At 38.2% G+C, this 14900-nt stretch overlaps 1 protein-coding gene across 19 annotated transcripts in view; it reads left to right on the top strand.

Annotated features, from left to right (window-relative positions):
• Positions 1 to 14900, top strand: part of LOC128508286 (neurexin-1a-like) — a 359836-nt gene that overhangs the window by 147260 nt on the left and 197676 nt on the right. For 10 of the 19 annotated variants that reach the window (XM_053479533.1, XM_053479529.1, XM_053479526.1 and 7 more), the window contains one exon: positions 3346 to 3372. The exons of the other annotated variants lie outside the window; for them this stretch is intronic. In XM_053479533.1, the coding sequence (XP_053335508.1) occupies positions 3346 to 3372 (27 nt within the window). The remainder of the gene's footprint in view (positions 1 to 3345; positions 3373 to 14900) is intronic. 19 annotated transcript variants of the gene reach the window in all.

Raw genomic sequence — 14900 nt, 5'->3', positions numbered from 1 at the left:
CATGAAGCGCTCTGGAGTTTCCTGGAGCCATGTCGCTGCAACACATTCTCATTGATTGCTTTAATGTTTTCCATCTAAAGTCTATTATATATTTTTCACTCCAAACGTCATTCATATGGTTTTTGCATTAAACACTTCCCAAAAGACAGTGTTTGTCCCTGGAAACAGAGCATTCCCTCAAAGAGAGAGAGAGAGAGAGAGAGAGAGAGAGAGAGAGAGAGAGAGAGAGAGCTGACGCTGGATTTTTGGCCGTTTGTGACCACTTTTCTGCTGAGGTTGACGACACTCGGAGGGTGATGCCACAATATAGAGTCAGATGGATTTATTTGATTTCTGAGCAGCACAATCCTCAACAACACAACGTTATTTAATGCATGTTCCGTTTGTCTATATCCGGTTTGGAGTGGGTAAAACTTTTTTTTTCTTTTTTTTCTGCTGGATATTGATAAATAAGGCAAATGTTAAAAAATAATTTCTTTAAAGTTAAAGAATAGTTTATAATAGAAATCCCAGTGAAGTGTGTCTGACAACTCCGTGGGATTTAATCAGATAATTTATAGCAAGTTTTATGACATCACAAACTGAGCTCATATTATACATAACCTCGCACCCACAGCAAGGAAACACCGAAATCTGTTTCATCATTTCCTTAAGAGGTGTTGGGAAAATGTATACAAACATGCAAGCTCAAGAAACCCATTGTGTTATCCCAGATTTGTGACGAGGTCTTAAGTCCATTTATCTTCCATCCAAAAAAGATTCTCGAATAACTATTTAAGCTTCCAGACACGAGCAGAATTGAAGTGTCGTCTACTTCATTATGTCTTGACAGCACCAACACCTGGCTAACACCTTCCTGATTGTGTGATGATGTTAATTCCCTAAACGGTGCATTGTAAATTGACTGACAAATCTGTCTAATCTGGAGTAATGTGTTTAAACACGTACCAAATGAGGCTTCATTTCAAATTAGCATCAGGACTTATAAAATTCCTTAGGTTTTTAGGAGCAATGCCAGGTTACACTTTCTGCTTTTTTAAAGTAAATGCTTTTAGGAAATACATTTCTTCGGATGACAAAATTTATAATAGTTTCCAAATTGAATGGAATTCCTTGAGGAGATAAAAATGGCCTGGGAAAATCTCTACCTATATTAAAATGTCTGGAACCGTGAAAAGCCATTATACAGAAATTAGAAACACCTTTAGACTATGCACTTATTATTTAAATAGCAGGAAAGGGTTATTGAATTTTGTGACATCATGAAAGAGCTCATAAGGAGCACATTGGTGGCACAGTGGTGGCTTTCTCACCTGCCATGTGAACGGTCCGTGTGCCAAAAGTTTTGATGGTCCACCGTGACGACCCCTCGACAGTAGCAGCTGAAAAATTAATAACAAACGAGCTCATAAGTAGTACCATACTTTTGATTTTTGTTGCGATTGTTTTTATGTAAACATCAGAAACTGAGCTCCTACATAGCCCCGCCCACAATTCAGTTGTTGTTGTTTTTTAAAAGAAAACAAAAAACACTGTTTTGTCTTTGAGTTTAGTGACAAATTTAATACAAACTTAGGCATTGCGCTGCCCCAAATGAAATTATATAAAAAGTACTACATGTTAGGCAATAAAAAGTATATTTTTGTTTAATATTACAAAATGAGGTTTTTTATATATATATATAGCTCCACTCACAAATAACTTCTCTGTAGATTTTTTAATGCTTAGAAATAATTCAATTACTTCCAAATCATCATAAATCAATATGCACTTAAATATGTAGCTTTACAGTATAGAGAAGTAGTTTGTCTAAGGCATGTCTCAGATATTTAAATAATAAACATTAATAATAAAGCACACATAGCTTATAAATCCAAGTTTAAAAATACTGTTGAAATTCTATGACTCAGATGTAACAAGCTCATCGATTTTTGTGACATTACAAGCTGAACTCGAATGACTTTTATACTGAAGTTCTCTGCCAATGTTTTAAAGTTATTTAATAGTTTAATAGTAACCATCCAAAAGTAATGTTATGTAAAAAGAAAAGAAGAAAAAAAGAATATTTTGGAAATATGGATCTACTAAATTAGACTAAATGCGTATAGCCTGTATAATGTACTATACCATCCACTCCAAATATCATGTCTCATGTTGAATCGTTAAATGTTAATGTTCTATAAATGCTTGTTGAGGATTCGAGCTGTGTGAAATCCTATTCTCTCCTACAAGGCGTCATTCCTGATGCTCCGTCCTCCGCTGTGAGAGAGCAGCACATCACGCGTACACGTCCGCACACTGATCACAACAATGTGCCTGCTCTCTCTATCTCTCAGATTTTGAGAGAAATGAACGGTCCAGGAATGATTCCTTATCTTGGATTATTAATGGGTAAAAAAATTGAATTAATAGATATAAACCGATGGTAATACCTTTTCAAGTGGCTTAACCAAACCAGGGTCACGACTCGATGCTCTCTAAAAGTGCGTTTCCAATTTCAGAACCGGTTTTTATCATGAAACGAGGACGATAGATCAATATTCTATAAGGATAACAAACTGCTCATAAAAGAAAATCCATCTGGATCCATTACAGGACGTGCATTTGCATTCTGTTTAGCAATCCGACTACAAATAAGCTATTTATCCGGAGAGCGTCATGCTAATTTACACTTGAACAAATTAGTATGGCTTTTTTTTTTTCACCTTGTTGATTTGATACTTAAATTATCATTGTTTGTATTATGCTAAATATCTGCAACTAGGCACTTTACTGCTTTAAAGAGGAAAGCGGTAATTGCATTTAGGATGCTAACTCCTACCTAACATTAGCTAGGAGTTAGCGTATAAACTTTTTAATCCTAAATCTAGCTAGCTACCAACAAAATACAGCGGATAGTTTGGTTTGTGTATGCTAGTCTAACTTAAAATGGTGTGAAATCTTATATCTCGAGTACCTCATGATATATGTGGTTCTGTAATTGAGAAAAAGGAAAGAAAAGTTAGCCATGCCGTAATGTTTAAGAAATGTTAATGAGGAACTAGGAAGTTCTTCTTCACCTAGTTCCTTACTTTCATCTAGCGGCGTAAGTTCATATCTCAAGGGCAGCCAATACTGTATCTCTGAACTCTATTGTACAGATGAATTATCTCTGCCCACTTTATTTGAAACATTATTAATCTAGACTGTATAAAAGGTGAATACGATGGCATGAAGGAGAGCATTGGGAACAGACCTGGTGCCCGTGTGTTCGTCCCCAGAGTGGTGGGTTATGTACTTTTTTGGATGTGTGCAGCTGTAACCTTGAAGGCTGAATTTACATCTCATGTGTTCTCCCCCATCCAGACTGTTTCAGGATTAACTGTACCTCCAGTAAGTGACCGTTCCTGTTTCTTCTTTATACCCTTTAACACGTTATACAATATAGTTTGAAAGATGACCTGAACTCATACTGTACCTGCGTGCCTTAAAAAAAAAAAAAAAGTGTTCTGTATGAATGCGAGCTTTATGTTCAATTCCTTTGATCAACCCACGGCACCACCGCTGTGCTAGTCAACAGGGTTTTTTACCTTTACAGATTCAGCAGCTGAGGGCAAAAGGTTTGGCAATTGAATATGACATAAAAAAAAAAAACAGCGGATTTCAAAAGTCAAATTTTGTATGTACTGTACGCTTTCCTAGCCGCAATCAAATCGTGCATGGAAGATGGTAATAGTGATATTTGTAACAGTTGTTGAATGCAATATACAGTTTCTATTCTTAATTAACTTGTTGACACTCCTCTCTTGGAGCCACGGGGATTTGAGAAAATTTTATTTCTTGTTGTTTTTGTTGCATGATAAAGTATGCCCCAATCTGATTATTTTTTATAGCTCATTTAAAATGTATTTCTAAAAGCAAATTATGAAAAACAAGCAGCAAACATTTTGCACTTAACTTTAAATTAAATATATATAAACAACAGAATAATTTCATATTCTTTTGACTGATATAACGTAAAAGGGCATCTATTACCTAAAATTCACTTTTAGTCATTTTTAGACATTCAGTTGGGTCTCCAGTGTGTGTACAAGCAAATAATGTAGGGAGAAAAAAAAAATCCTGTTGTTTCTTTCCTTTTTCATTTTTAGTACAGACTCGGGCTTAAACAAGCAAACAATACTTCCCCTCTGCTGTGACCTCATATAAAAGCCCCCCCCCAAAGTTGTTGTTTTGTTCACATAAACACCGAAACTCATCGAAACAATAGAAGACTCATATATGGGGGAAAAAAAAGAAAACCTTATTTCATTATGTTATAGACACAGTAAAATATGGGACCTTTAACATATAAGACGCGGTTGTTTTCAAAATGTCAAAGAAGCAACGTGGTAAGCAGAGCCAGGACACAAGGGCAAAACCCTCACCACAGTCCATATAGTACACAAGTAGGGAACACAACTGATTGAGAATTAATTGAATTGTACAGCACAAATGGCAAGACTTCACAACAAGGAATTAAAAGAACATTGCATAAGTAACCAAACAAATTAGGGTGAAACAAAGTATGGGTGAACACAGTGGGCGAATCCATCAGTGGTACGACAGGGGTGGAGCCACGCCCAAGTCAAAACAAAAACATATTTAAAACTAGGGAAAGGAATCATGTAGGACTGTACCGATTCTATATCACGATTTTATAAACATCCCGACTCTTTTTTTTAACAATCATAACAAGCAATGTGCTCTTACCACACAAGACGCTATGCTACAGTAAGCATATAGTTGAGACTGCTCCACCTGCAGGATTATAGAGGAACAGCAATGTTTTTCCACTTCAAATGCAAACTTATACTGTATAAATTTAAAATGTATTTAAAAAAAGGTTTTAAAGGAACAAGTGCGGCAATACATGGATTGCTACACGAAAGACCTGAGAAACATAACCGAATTGATTGTTTTTCTGCATCTCAGCTAAAAACACGGAATAATGGCATGCAGCTTTCGACTACTACTAATAATAATAATAGGGCAGCACTGTGGATAAGTTGTTAGCGCTATTGCTTCACACTTTAACAGTCCAGATTAAATTCCTGCCTCAATGTCTGTGTGCATGTTCTCCCTGTGCTTGGTGGGTTTCCTCCGGGTACTCTGGTTTCCTCCCACAGTCCAACGACCTGCAGATTGGGCTAATTAGCCTGTAGTGTGTGAAGGAGCATGTGAGTGTGTGTTTGTATGTGTGCCCTACGATTGATTGACACCCCATCCAGGGTGCATGTCCTAAGTCTCCTGGGGTATGCTAAAGGCCCCCCACGACCCTGTATACAGGATAAAGCGGTGTAGATGATAAATGAATAAATGAACAAGAATAATAATAAATAAACCTACTTTGGAACTAATATAAGTAGCCTTTGCGATGCTAAATTACACCTAAAAATATTATATTTAGGTTCTTGATGAAGTCTAGTCCATGATTTAAGTGAAAAAAAAAAAAAGAAACGTTTAGAGACATAATAAATCAGTCATTAGATCAAATCGCTTGTGATAATAGGAAACACCAACATGGTAGAATATTCAAATTTAGTGTTGATTTTCTTTCTAATGATGTCTGATGCAGTAAAAACTGAGAGCAGGCCTGTGGGTCCCTCAGGCAGATGGGTTTGGGCCTCATTAGCTCCCCGTCCTCATTAGTAATGGTAGGTAGGGATGGGAAGGAGAGCAGCAGAATGACGAGGATTAACATGGCTGCCGCTGAGTCGTCACAGACTGCTGTTCCTAATGACCGAATTTTAGACCGACTCCAAACAGTCCAAAATCTCGAGTGTTTCTTAAATGGGGCTATTTTGTCCATGCATGAGTTCCCCTTTTGTCGTTCTTTTTCAATTCACGCCATTTTGTCTTTCCTTATCCTGTCAGGCTTCTTGTAAATTGATGAGGCTTGTTGAAGCAGAAAGGAAGTATGGAGTGCAATTTTATTATTCTCATTAACCTGCCTCTCCAAGCACAGAGAGAGGGAGAGAGAGAGAGAGAGGTGGTAAGAGAGGAAGTGTAGAAGTAGTGAACAGCGAAAGAAAGCAAAAGGATTGAAGGTGGGAAGACAAAGCAGGAGTGGGAGTAAAGAGTTAGCCTGCCCATTCATTATTCAATTCGCTAATGAATAAATGATTTCTCAGGGGTCGCAAATGATTCACAGTGTTTTTTATACCCGATGACTCAACAGCTACAGCCCACTGCACCCCTCCCCACCTTTTTCCTTTTCCTCGTCCTATGTGTTTTACTTTATTGTCCTGTACTACAAAGCTCCCAAGGCTTTCCAGAAGTGAATAACGCTTCTTTTCCATACGTGGCCCATTTTCTTTTTACAGCCTTTGCTAATAAATGTTTGCCTGAACACCCTAGAAAAAAGATTCTTTGCTGACCTTCAGTTTACAATCTCCAACATTAGCATGAGTCGCAATAAACACAGATCATTACTTGGTGAATTGTTTCCAATCTCAAGCCAGCTATATGGAGAGCAGCCACACCCACATAAAAACCTTAGTTAGTACCATTAATTCTCATCATCTGTTTTCTCACATGAATATCACTGGCAAAAAAGTGTACCATTGCTACTCATTAGCATCATATCCTTGTCGAGTATATGGTTGGTACGATTCATATGAAATTTAAACATTCATATCTTCAATGATCTTAAACAGATGTTGTATACTGGTCAGGATTATATATTTTTATACTGATCCCACACCAGGAGCACTGCATGAAAGGTCAACACATCCTGAATGGGACACTGGTCTATCTTCAGAGCTTCAAGTTAAACTAAGAGACCAGTGAAACCAGACAATCCAGAACAAACACACAAGAACACCTTGGGAAAACATGCAAAACTCAGCACATTCTTCATGACCTCAAGATCTAACTGGGGACCATGGATCTACAGTATGACGTAGTAAAGTCACAGCACCATTACCTTCAAAAGAGTGGTCCATATGGTTATTTAAAGTGAGGGTACATCATTTGCAAAAAGAAATTGCATACAAAAGATACAAGACGTGCCTTTGATGGTGCACGTCCTCCCCGTGAGAATACAGGACATTCCCACAAAATATATTTCCTTCATGCCATGAGACATCCTATTACAAGACATCTATCCCTTGAGGATAGAAAGCATTCCACCAACAGTAAAATTCTTCACGTACATGACATCTCTATGCAAGACACCTTCTTTTGCACATATCCTTAGAGACCTTTTTGGGTACTATATACAGTATAATTCGTTAAAAGGAAAAGACGTTTGCATTTACATTCATGGCATCTGACTTATTCTTACAAAATTGCTTTAAAGTCTCTTTTAATATAACTCCTGATTCTGTTTCACTGGGTCATGGATTAAGACTACCATCACCCTAAGAACTTAGTTGGGGACATTTTTGTAATTGTTTTAATTGCCAATTTAAACACTTTGGGAAGAGGTATACAGGTCCTTCTCAAAAAATTAGCATATTGTGATAAAGTTCATTATTTTCTGTAATGTACTGATAAACATTAGACTTTCATATATTTTAGATTCATTACACACAACTGAAGTAGTTCAAGCCTTTTAATTATTTTAATATTTATGATTTTGGCATACAGCTCATGAAAACCCAAAATTCCTATCTCAAAAAATTAGCATATTATGAAAAGGTTCTCTAAACGAGCTATTAACCTAATCATCTAAATCAACTAATTAACTCTAAACACCTGCAAAAAATTCCTGAGGCTTTTAAAAAGTCTCAGCCTGGTTCTGAACGAATAGGCTGTTCCCAGAGTGCTGTTTCAAGGCACCTCAGTGGGAAGTCTGTGGGAAGGAAAAAGTGTGGCAGAAAACGCTGCACAACGAGAAGTGGTGACCGGACCCTGAGGAAGATTGTGGAGAAGGACCGATTCCAGACCTTGGGGGACCTGCGGAAGCAGTGGACTGAATCTGGAGTAGAAACATCCAGAGCCACCGTGTACAGGCGTGTGCAGGAAATGGGCTACAGGTGCCGCATTCCCCAGGTCAAGCCACTTTTGAACCAGAAACAGCGGCAGAAGCGCCTGACCTGGGCTACAGAGAAGCAGCACTGGACTGGTGCTCAGTGGTCCAAAGTACTTTTTTCGGATGAAAGCTAATTTTGCACGTCATTCGGAAATCAAGGTGCCAGAGTCTGGAGGAAGACTGGGGAAAGGGGAAATGCCAAAATGCCTGAAGTCCAGTGTCAAGTACCCACAGTCAGTGATGGTCTGGGGTGCCATGTCAGCTGCTGGTGTTGGTCCACTGTGTTTTATCAAGGGCAGGGTCAATGCAGCTAGCTATCAGGAGATTTTGGAGCACTTCATGCTTCCATCTGCTGAAAAGCTTTATGGAGATGAAGATTTCATTTTTCAGCATGACCTGGCACCTGCTCACAGTGCCAAAACCACTGGTAAATAGTTTACTGACCATGGTATTACTGTGCTCAATTGGCCTGACAACTCTCCTGACCTGAACCCCATAGAGAATCTGTGGGATATTGTGAAAAGAAAGTTGAGAGACGCAAGACCCAACACTCTGGATGAGCTTAAGGCCGCTATCGAAGCATCCTGGGCCTCCATAACACCTCAGCAGTGCCACAGGCTGATTGCCTGACTTTTTTTGTATTAAAAACACTTTTCTTTTATTGGTCAGATGAAATATGCAAATTTTTTGAGATAGGAATTTTGGGTTTTCATGAGCTGTATGCCAAAATCATCAATATTAAAACAATTAAAAGGCTTGAACTACTTCAGTTGTGTGTAATGAATCTGAAATATATAAAAGTCTAATGTTCATTAGTACATTACAGAAAATAATGAACTTTATCACAATATGCTAATTTTTTGAGAAGGACCTGTATGTCTTGAAACGCTGTTTGAAGGCTGACATTTGAGCAAGGTGCCAGAACAGAGAAGAGTCTTGGTGCATGCCTAGAGTAACCTAAGAGATGGTCTGGCATTACCTTGAGTGTAGAAAACATCACATTGAGGATACCATTCATCTCCACTGAGGTTACCCTACACGCCCCAAGGTTAATATACATTTCCAGCGGTTACCATACATTCCTTCTGGGGATACCATTAAAGATTTGTCCGGAGGATACCATATACTCCCTATGAAGTTTCCAAACATTACCCCTGATGTTACAATATATTTCCCCTAAGGATAGCATATGTCCCCAACCCCTAGCTCAATGTTACCATCCACCCCTCTCAAGATCCCATACATTCCCTGTGAGGATACCATATAATCCCCATATGGGTAGCATAGATGCCCCTCAAGGTTACCAAGCACTCCCCATGAGGTTACCTTAAATTCATGATGTTATCATACAGTCCGGCTAAGGTTACTAGACATCTCCCCTGAGGGTACCACACATTCCCTCTGTGGTTGCCATACACCCCCCCCTGAGGGTACCACACATTCTCCCTTAGTTTTCTTACATTCCCTTTGAGGTTTCCTTCTTCATACATTTACTCCCTTAGAGGTACAAGCCTTGCCTTATTTTCTCTGTGCAAGGTGCAAAGTAATAGAGTAATTTCAGTGTATTTCCTCCAACTCTGCAATCTGTGACATTTGAGTGTGCCAGAAATACCCAGAAACTTCACCAGCTCACATCAGCATGCAATGAAATCAGTCAATCAAAATGTAGGACGAGGAAACCTTGACATGGTCTGCAGTGTTGTACTGGTTCAGGTTAATTTAAATATAGGGGAAATTTTATTACAGTCCCTTGCCACAATGGTCGATATTTGTCTACCACAAAAAAAAAAAAAAATTGGTTCCAATAGACTCCAAATTTAGACAAATTGAATCAATCTACTAAGTATTAAAACTTGACATTAAATCACCAATCGACTAGCAAAAAGAAATAAAGAAATATTGGAGAATTTGACTATGACTATTGACTATCATAAGATGGACCACAAGTCAACATATTTAAAATAAACTGTTTGGTAAAATAATGGTATATCATATTGAATATAAGTAAAGAGTGAAATGCTTTTTTGACAAATACAGTACTACCTTATTTATAAAACTATAGTCACTCAACCATCCCAAACATGCTTCTCTGGCTTTTACCAATCATGAGTTGGTACCAAATCCGTGAGAAGTGAAACAAAGGGCAATTTCCTAGTTTTTGTGGTAGAAAAGATAAAACCCTGAAATACCTAATCTCAGACTTGTCTTTTTTCCCACGAAGTGATGGTTGCTCCAATTAATAATTAATGCAATTTCCTTATCCATGCCACAGCTTTTTACATAAGAGCAGTAATAACATGACCCACAAACAGTTGAAACCAGAGGGCAAATTTATGCTCTAATTAACATGCTTTGCTTATCAGGGCAAGTCACAACTGACAGGATGGAGCAGGTAATGTTACACTCAGACCCGAGCACACGTCACTGTCAATTAAGGCCCCGAGTTCCCCAGAGCATCTCTGTCCCGCCATAGGGAAACTGTTCAAACGCCACTCGGGCTAAACATGAATAAAAATACACCATGATGACTTCTATGAGCTCAGTTTCCTTTTGTTGCCATGTGTTTGATGCCTTCCAGCCATTCAGGTGCTTCATGGATCATTTGCTTTTAGCACTTGTCCTCGGTGAGGGTCATTGGTTAGACATCATTTCTTATTTCTATATCCATTTAGCAGCTAACATATTTAGGATTAGTTCTTAGACTTCACAGCCAAGGACGGACTTGTTAAGGAAGGATTATTCGACCGTCTACAGAAATTTTAAGGATCTGAGGTCTACCACATTTCAAATATATTTATATAAGAGAGAGGAGAACATTGATTAAATTTTGACAGGTAATTCATCTCTGTTTTATAAGGCTCTTTTTTTCACTCTTTGATGGAGTAGCAGTCAGACTTCATAGCTATCTCTTAGCTTCAGGCCATATCAGGCTTCTTCTTTAGATGAAGGCTATGTTGTGTTTTCCTGATTAAAGCAGCCTTGTCTGCTTCGCTTCGACATTTCAATTCTTGTTTCTTTTCCCGGAATCTAAATCAGTCATCAGGCTTTACCACAAAATACCACTCGATGATTCCGTTGCTTTCGGGTAGTGGATAAATATTGCAACGTGGTGCACTTTGAAATTCATGGCAGCGGTCATGTCTGCCAAATTATTGGGGATATGGAAGAAAATGTTTGAATATTGATCTGCATGAACGTGCCAAAAGTACAGTTTTATTTCTTACTTCCCTAAACCAATCGGATATTCCAGATTTATATTTATATTATATTTAGATATACCTAGCATTTACTGATATGAAAGCTGACTATAGTATTACAGCAAACAGAGCATTAAAATTCACAGCCTACCATCTTATTTTTGTTGGATGTAAGATCAAGATAAAGCTAAAGACCTCCATTAGTCACTCAGACACCATTCAAATTTAGATCATTTTAACCAGGACTACCTAGATCACATTGAAATATAAGCTCACCTTAGACAAGGTAAGTGTAAAGCACATGCAAACTTGCACTTAAAGTTTTAACTTTAAAATAAGAAGTGCTAGAAAATCACAGAATGTAAACTCGGCCGCGATCGCTTAATTGCTGTTTAATTAGAAGATCAGGTCGATCTGGTCCAAGCTCCTTAACTGTTTTTTTTTTTTCTTCGTCTGATCGCCTGGCGAAGGGGTATTTTAGAGGTATTTAACAAAATTACAGAATTTCCTCTCATATTTAGCTGCTTTCCACGTCAATCACTATTGCTGCTGGTTATATTAATAGGCAAAAGTCTATTGTATATAACTAGACGTTGAAACTATTAGCGTTAACTACAAGCGATTCATTTGATCTCAAGATCTCAACAATGGCATAATGGGAATGATGAACAATACACCTACTTATACTTTCTATTCAAGTGTTGGATGGGACAAACAACTTTTTTTCACTACACACACTTGGATATGAAAAATGTTCTAAAAAGGAAAGATCACATGACTATTACTAATAGCCTACTTTAATCAACAGTCTGAGCTAGAAAGTGTTTAGTCCAAGACTAATTCTTGCTTGTTCATATCTTTCTGCTTGTTCTCGGAAGTGGTGCGGATTACTTGGGGTCTGCTTGGTGGGTTTCCTCCAGGTACTTTGGTTTCCTCCCACAGTTCAAAAACTTGCAAAAACTGTGTGAGTGAGGGCTTGTGTGCCGGATCGTATTGGATTGACACCCCATGCCTCGTGCCCCGAGGCTCCAGGCCTCCTGCGACCCTGTATAGAATAAGTGCTAGAGAGAATGAGTAAGAGAGTGTTGTTCTTGGGTCCACAAAAATCCCAAGTAATAATCAAACAAACAGAGCTTAAATAAACTGAAAACAAACAGAAATCAAGTTCTATTAGTTAAATCATGAAAAATAACAGAAATACACTACCAGTTAAAAGTTTGGACACAACCATGGTCGTTTCTGATTTTTATTTCTTTCTAGACTGTAAAACAATACTGAAGATGTTTATCCAAAATACACAATAATCTCCTTTGAACAGTTGATATTGAGATGTTTATCTGCTACTTCTGCTCTGTAAAGCTTCATAACGGCTCTAATCTGAGGTGCTGGTTGTTAATTGGTGATTTCTGAGGCTGGTGACTCTAAATGAACTTCTCCTCTGCAGCAGAGGTACGTTTTTGTCTTGTTTTCCTGGGAGACAGTTTCATCATGGGGCTTGATGGGTTTTGCAAACTTGCAAGCTTGAGAATACTGTTCTTGCAAAAACTGTTCCAGAACAGGAGACCTTGTCTTAAAATAAAATAACTGAGTTTCATTTTGGTTGTGTGTTGTTCGGGATATTAAAGTCATTCTTCACCACAACAGCCATGATCTTCTGACTTAATGACATCATGCTAAGCATCATGCTGCCCAGGACCACAAATGCCTTCACCGCGCTCATAGTTTTGAAAAAAAAAAAATCGAGTATTGCTCCAGAATGTAAAAAAAAAAAATCACAATGCAAAAAACATTGAATTAGAAGGTGTGTCCAAACATATGGAAACATAAGCCATTTTATGAGCAATTTCCTCATCTGGTTTTCCAGATTATTTGTTTTAAAAAACAAGCCATGGATCCCATCTCTTTTCCCAGCCGCCTGCATTACTTCTCTGTTTGTATTTTTTTTTTTCCTGGATCTCTCTGACCTCTCCTCCTCCTCCTCCACTGTGTATTGCTTACTTGCTGAAATCAGCACCTGAGAGATTGAGTACGTTCCTTCACTCAGCTCTGCGGGGGGGGATTTGCATATACATTGCATCCGTGCCTTGGAATGTGCTGGGAAGATGGAGGGGGAAAAAGAGAAAAGAAGGTAAATAGCCATTAACATGTTGACTAGAGTAAGCCCACCGAGGCTGTGGAAGCTCCAATGGGATTTTGAGCATCACATTGATGCATGTTCTGTGTACTCGGGGAGGCTGCAGAGACTTTGCGAGGCCTAAAGGTGCGTATTTGTAGAAGATTTGACTGACCTTGGTTCTCCCTCTGAGCTCTGCTCTTCCTTTTCTTCATTTCAGAGAGAGAGACAGTGGTGGATTAGCGGTGTTCTCTTTATGCTAACAGTCATCGATACTGAGTTTCATTTTGGCTGGTGTTGTTGGGGTTATTAAAGTCATTCTTCACCACAACATGCATGATCTGCTAGACTTAATGACGTCATGCTACAGTACAGGTGCAGGGCTAGCTCAGTGTTTAAAGCACTGGACTACTGATCAGAATGTCCCAGATCATTCGAACGCCACCACCACCAAGTCGCCACTGTTGGGCTCTTGAGCAAGGCTCTTAACTTTCAACTGCTCAGACGTATAAAGTGATAAAATGCAAGTCACTTTGGTTAATAATTTAGTACACATGGACTTGCTTCATTAATTACTTTAGAAACTATAAGCATTTTATTGCCTTTTTTTCACCCCTAAAGCAGTATGTACTTTATCTTCTACCTCTAGTCAATTATTTAAATCTATTACATAACCATTCATGTTTTTTCTCAAGTCGAAATACAGTAGGTACACCCATCCAGTAATATCCAGTAAAGATCCATCCATTTAGCAATTGTAGTCCAACTGGGGACTGTGGAGGCCAATAGTGATTACCACTGTGGTAGGACCTCATGGTCAACATTCATACACGTATTTATACACCATGGGCAATTTGAAAACGCCAGTTAGCATAACCTTCATGTTTTTGGATTGTTGAAGGAAACCAGAGCACCCAGAAAAAGAAAGAAATCTACCAAGCATGGTGAAAACATTTAAACTCCATACTGTATACTGGAGGTAGGAATTGAACCCGGACCCCGGAGGTGCAAGATGACAATGCTAACCACTAAGCACCGCACATCCAGTTGTAATTATAATCATGTAAATTTAATAAGGTGGTTAAAAAAGACACAACAAAGACAAAATAATAAATCCCCGCTACTGCTCTATAAATGAATAACCTGCACAATCATTAATAACATTCAAGGTCACACATTATTTTATTTTATTTTAAGTTAATATGAGTTTTGATGGTCTACAATATGTCTGTTTATTTCCCAGTTAAAATACAACTCTGATCTTCTTTTTGATTGACTTTTTCTTTTGAGCTTACCATGTCAGTAAATGAACTGAACCTTAAATGGCCCTTCGCTGATGTGTATTTTCCCAGCCAATCAGAGCGCAGGAACCAAAAATGGCTGGGAATTATTTTATTATTATTATTATTTTAACAATTTCATGATCATGACTTTATTATGAACCTATTTTAGGGCTTTTTTCACCCCGGATTTCTGTCTAACAGAGCAGGAGAAAAAAAAAAAAAAAAGGTTTCAATAGCAAAGAATCTACTGAGAGTTTTAATGCACAACGATATACTCAATATTCTGCCTTGTAAACGTTAAAACACAACTA

The sequence above is a fragment of the Clarias gariepinus genome, chromosome 20, assembly GCF_024256425.1.
Source record: "Clarias gariepinus isolate MV-2021 ecotype Netherlands chromosome 20, CGAR_prim_01v2, whole genome shotgun sequence".
NCBI classification, from domain to species: Eukaryota; Metazoa; Chordata; class Actinopteri; order Siluriformes; family Clariidae; genus Clarias; species Clarias gariepinus.
This window is presented reverse-complemented; position numbering and strand designations above follow the sequence as displayed.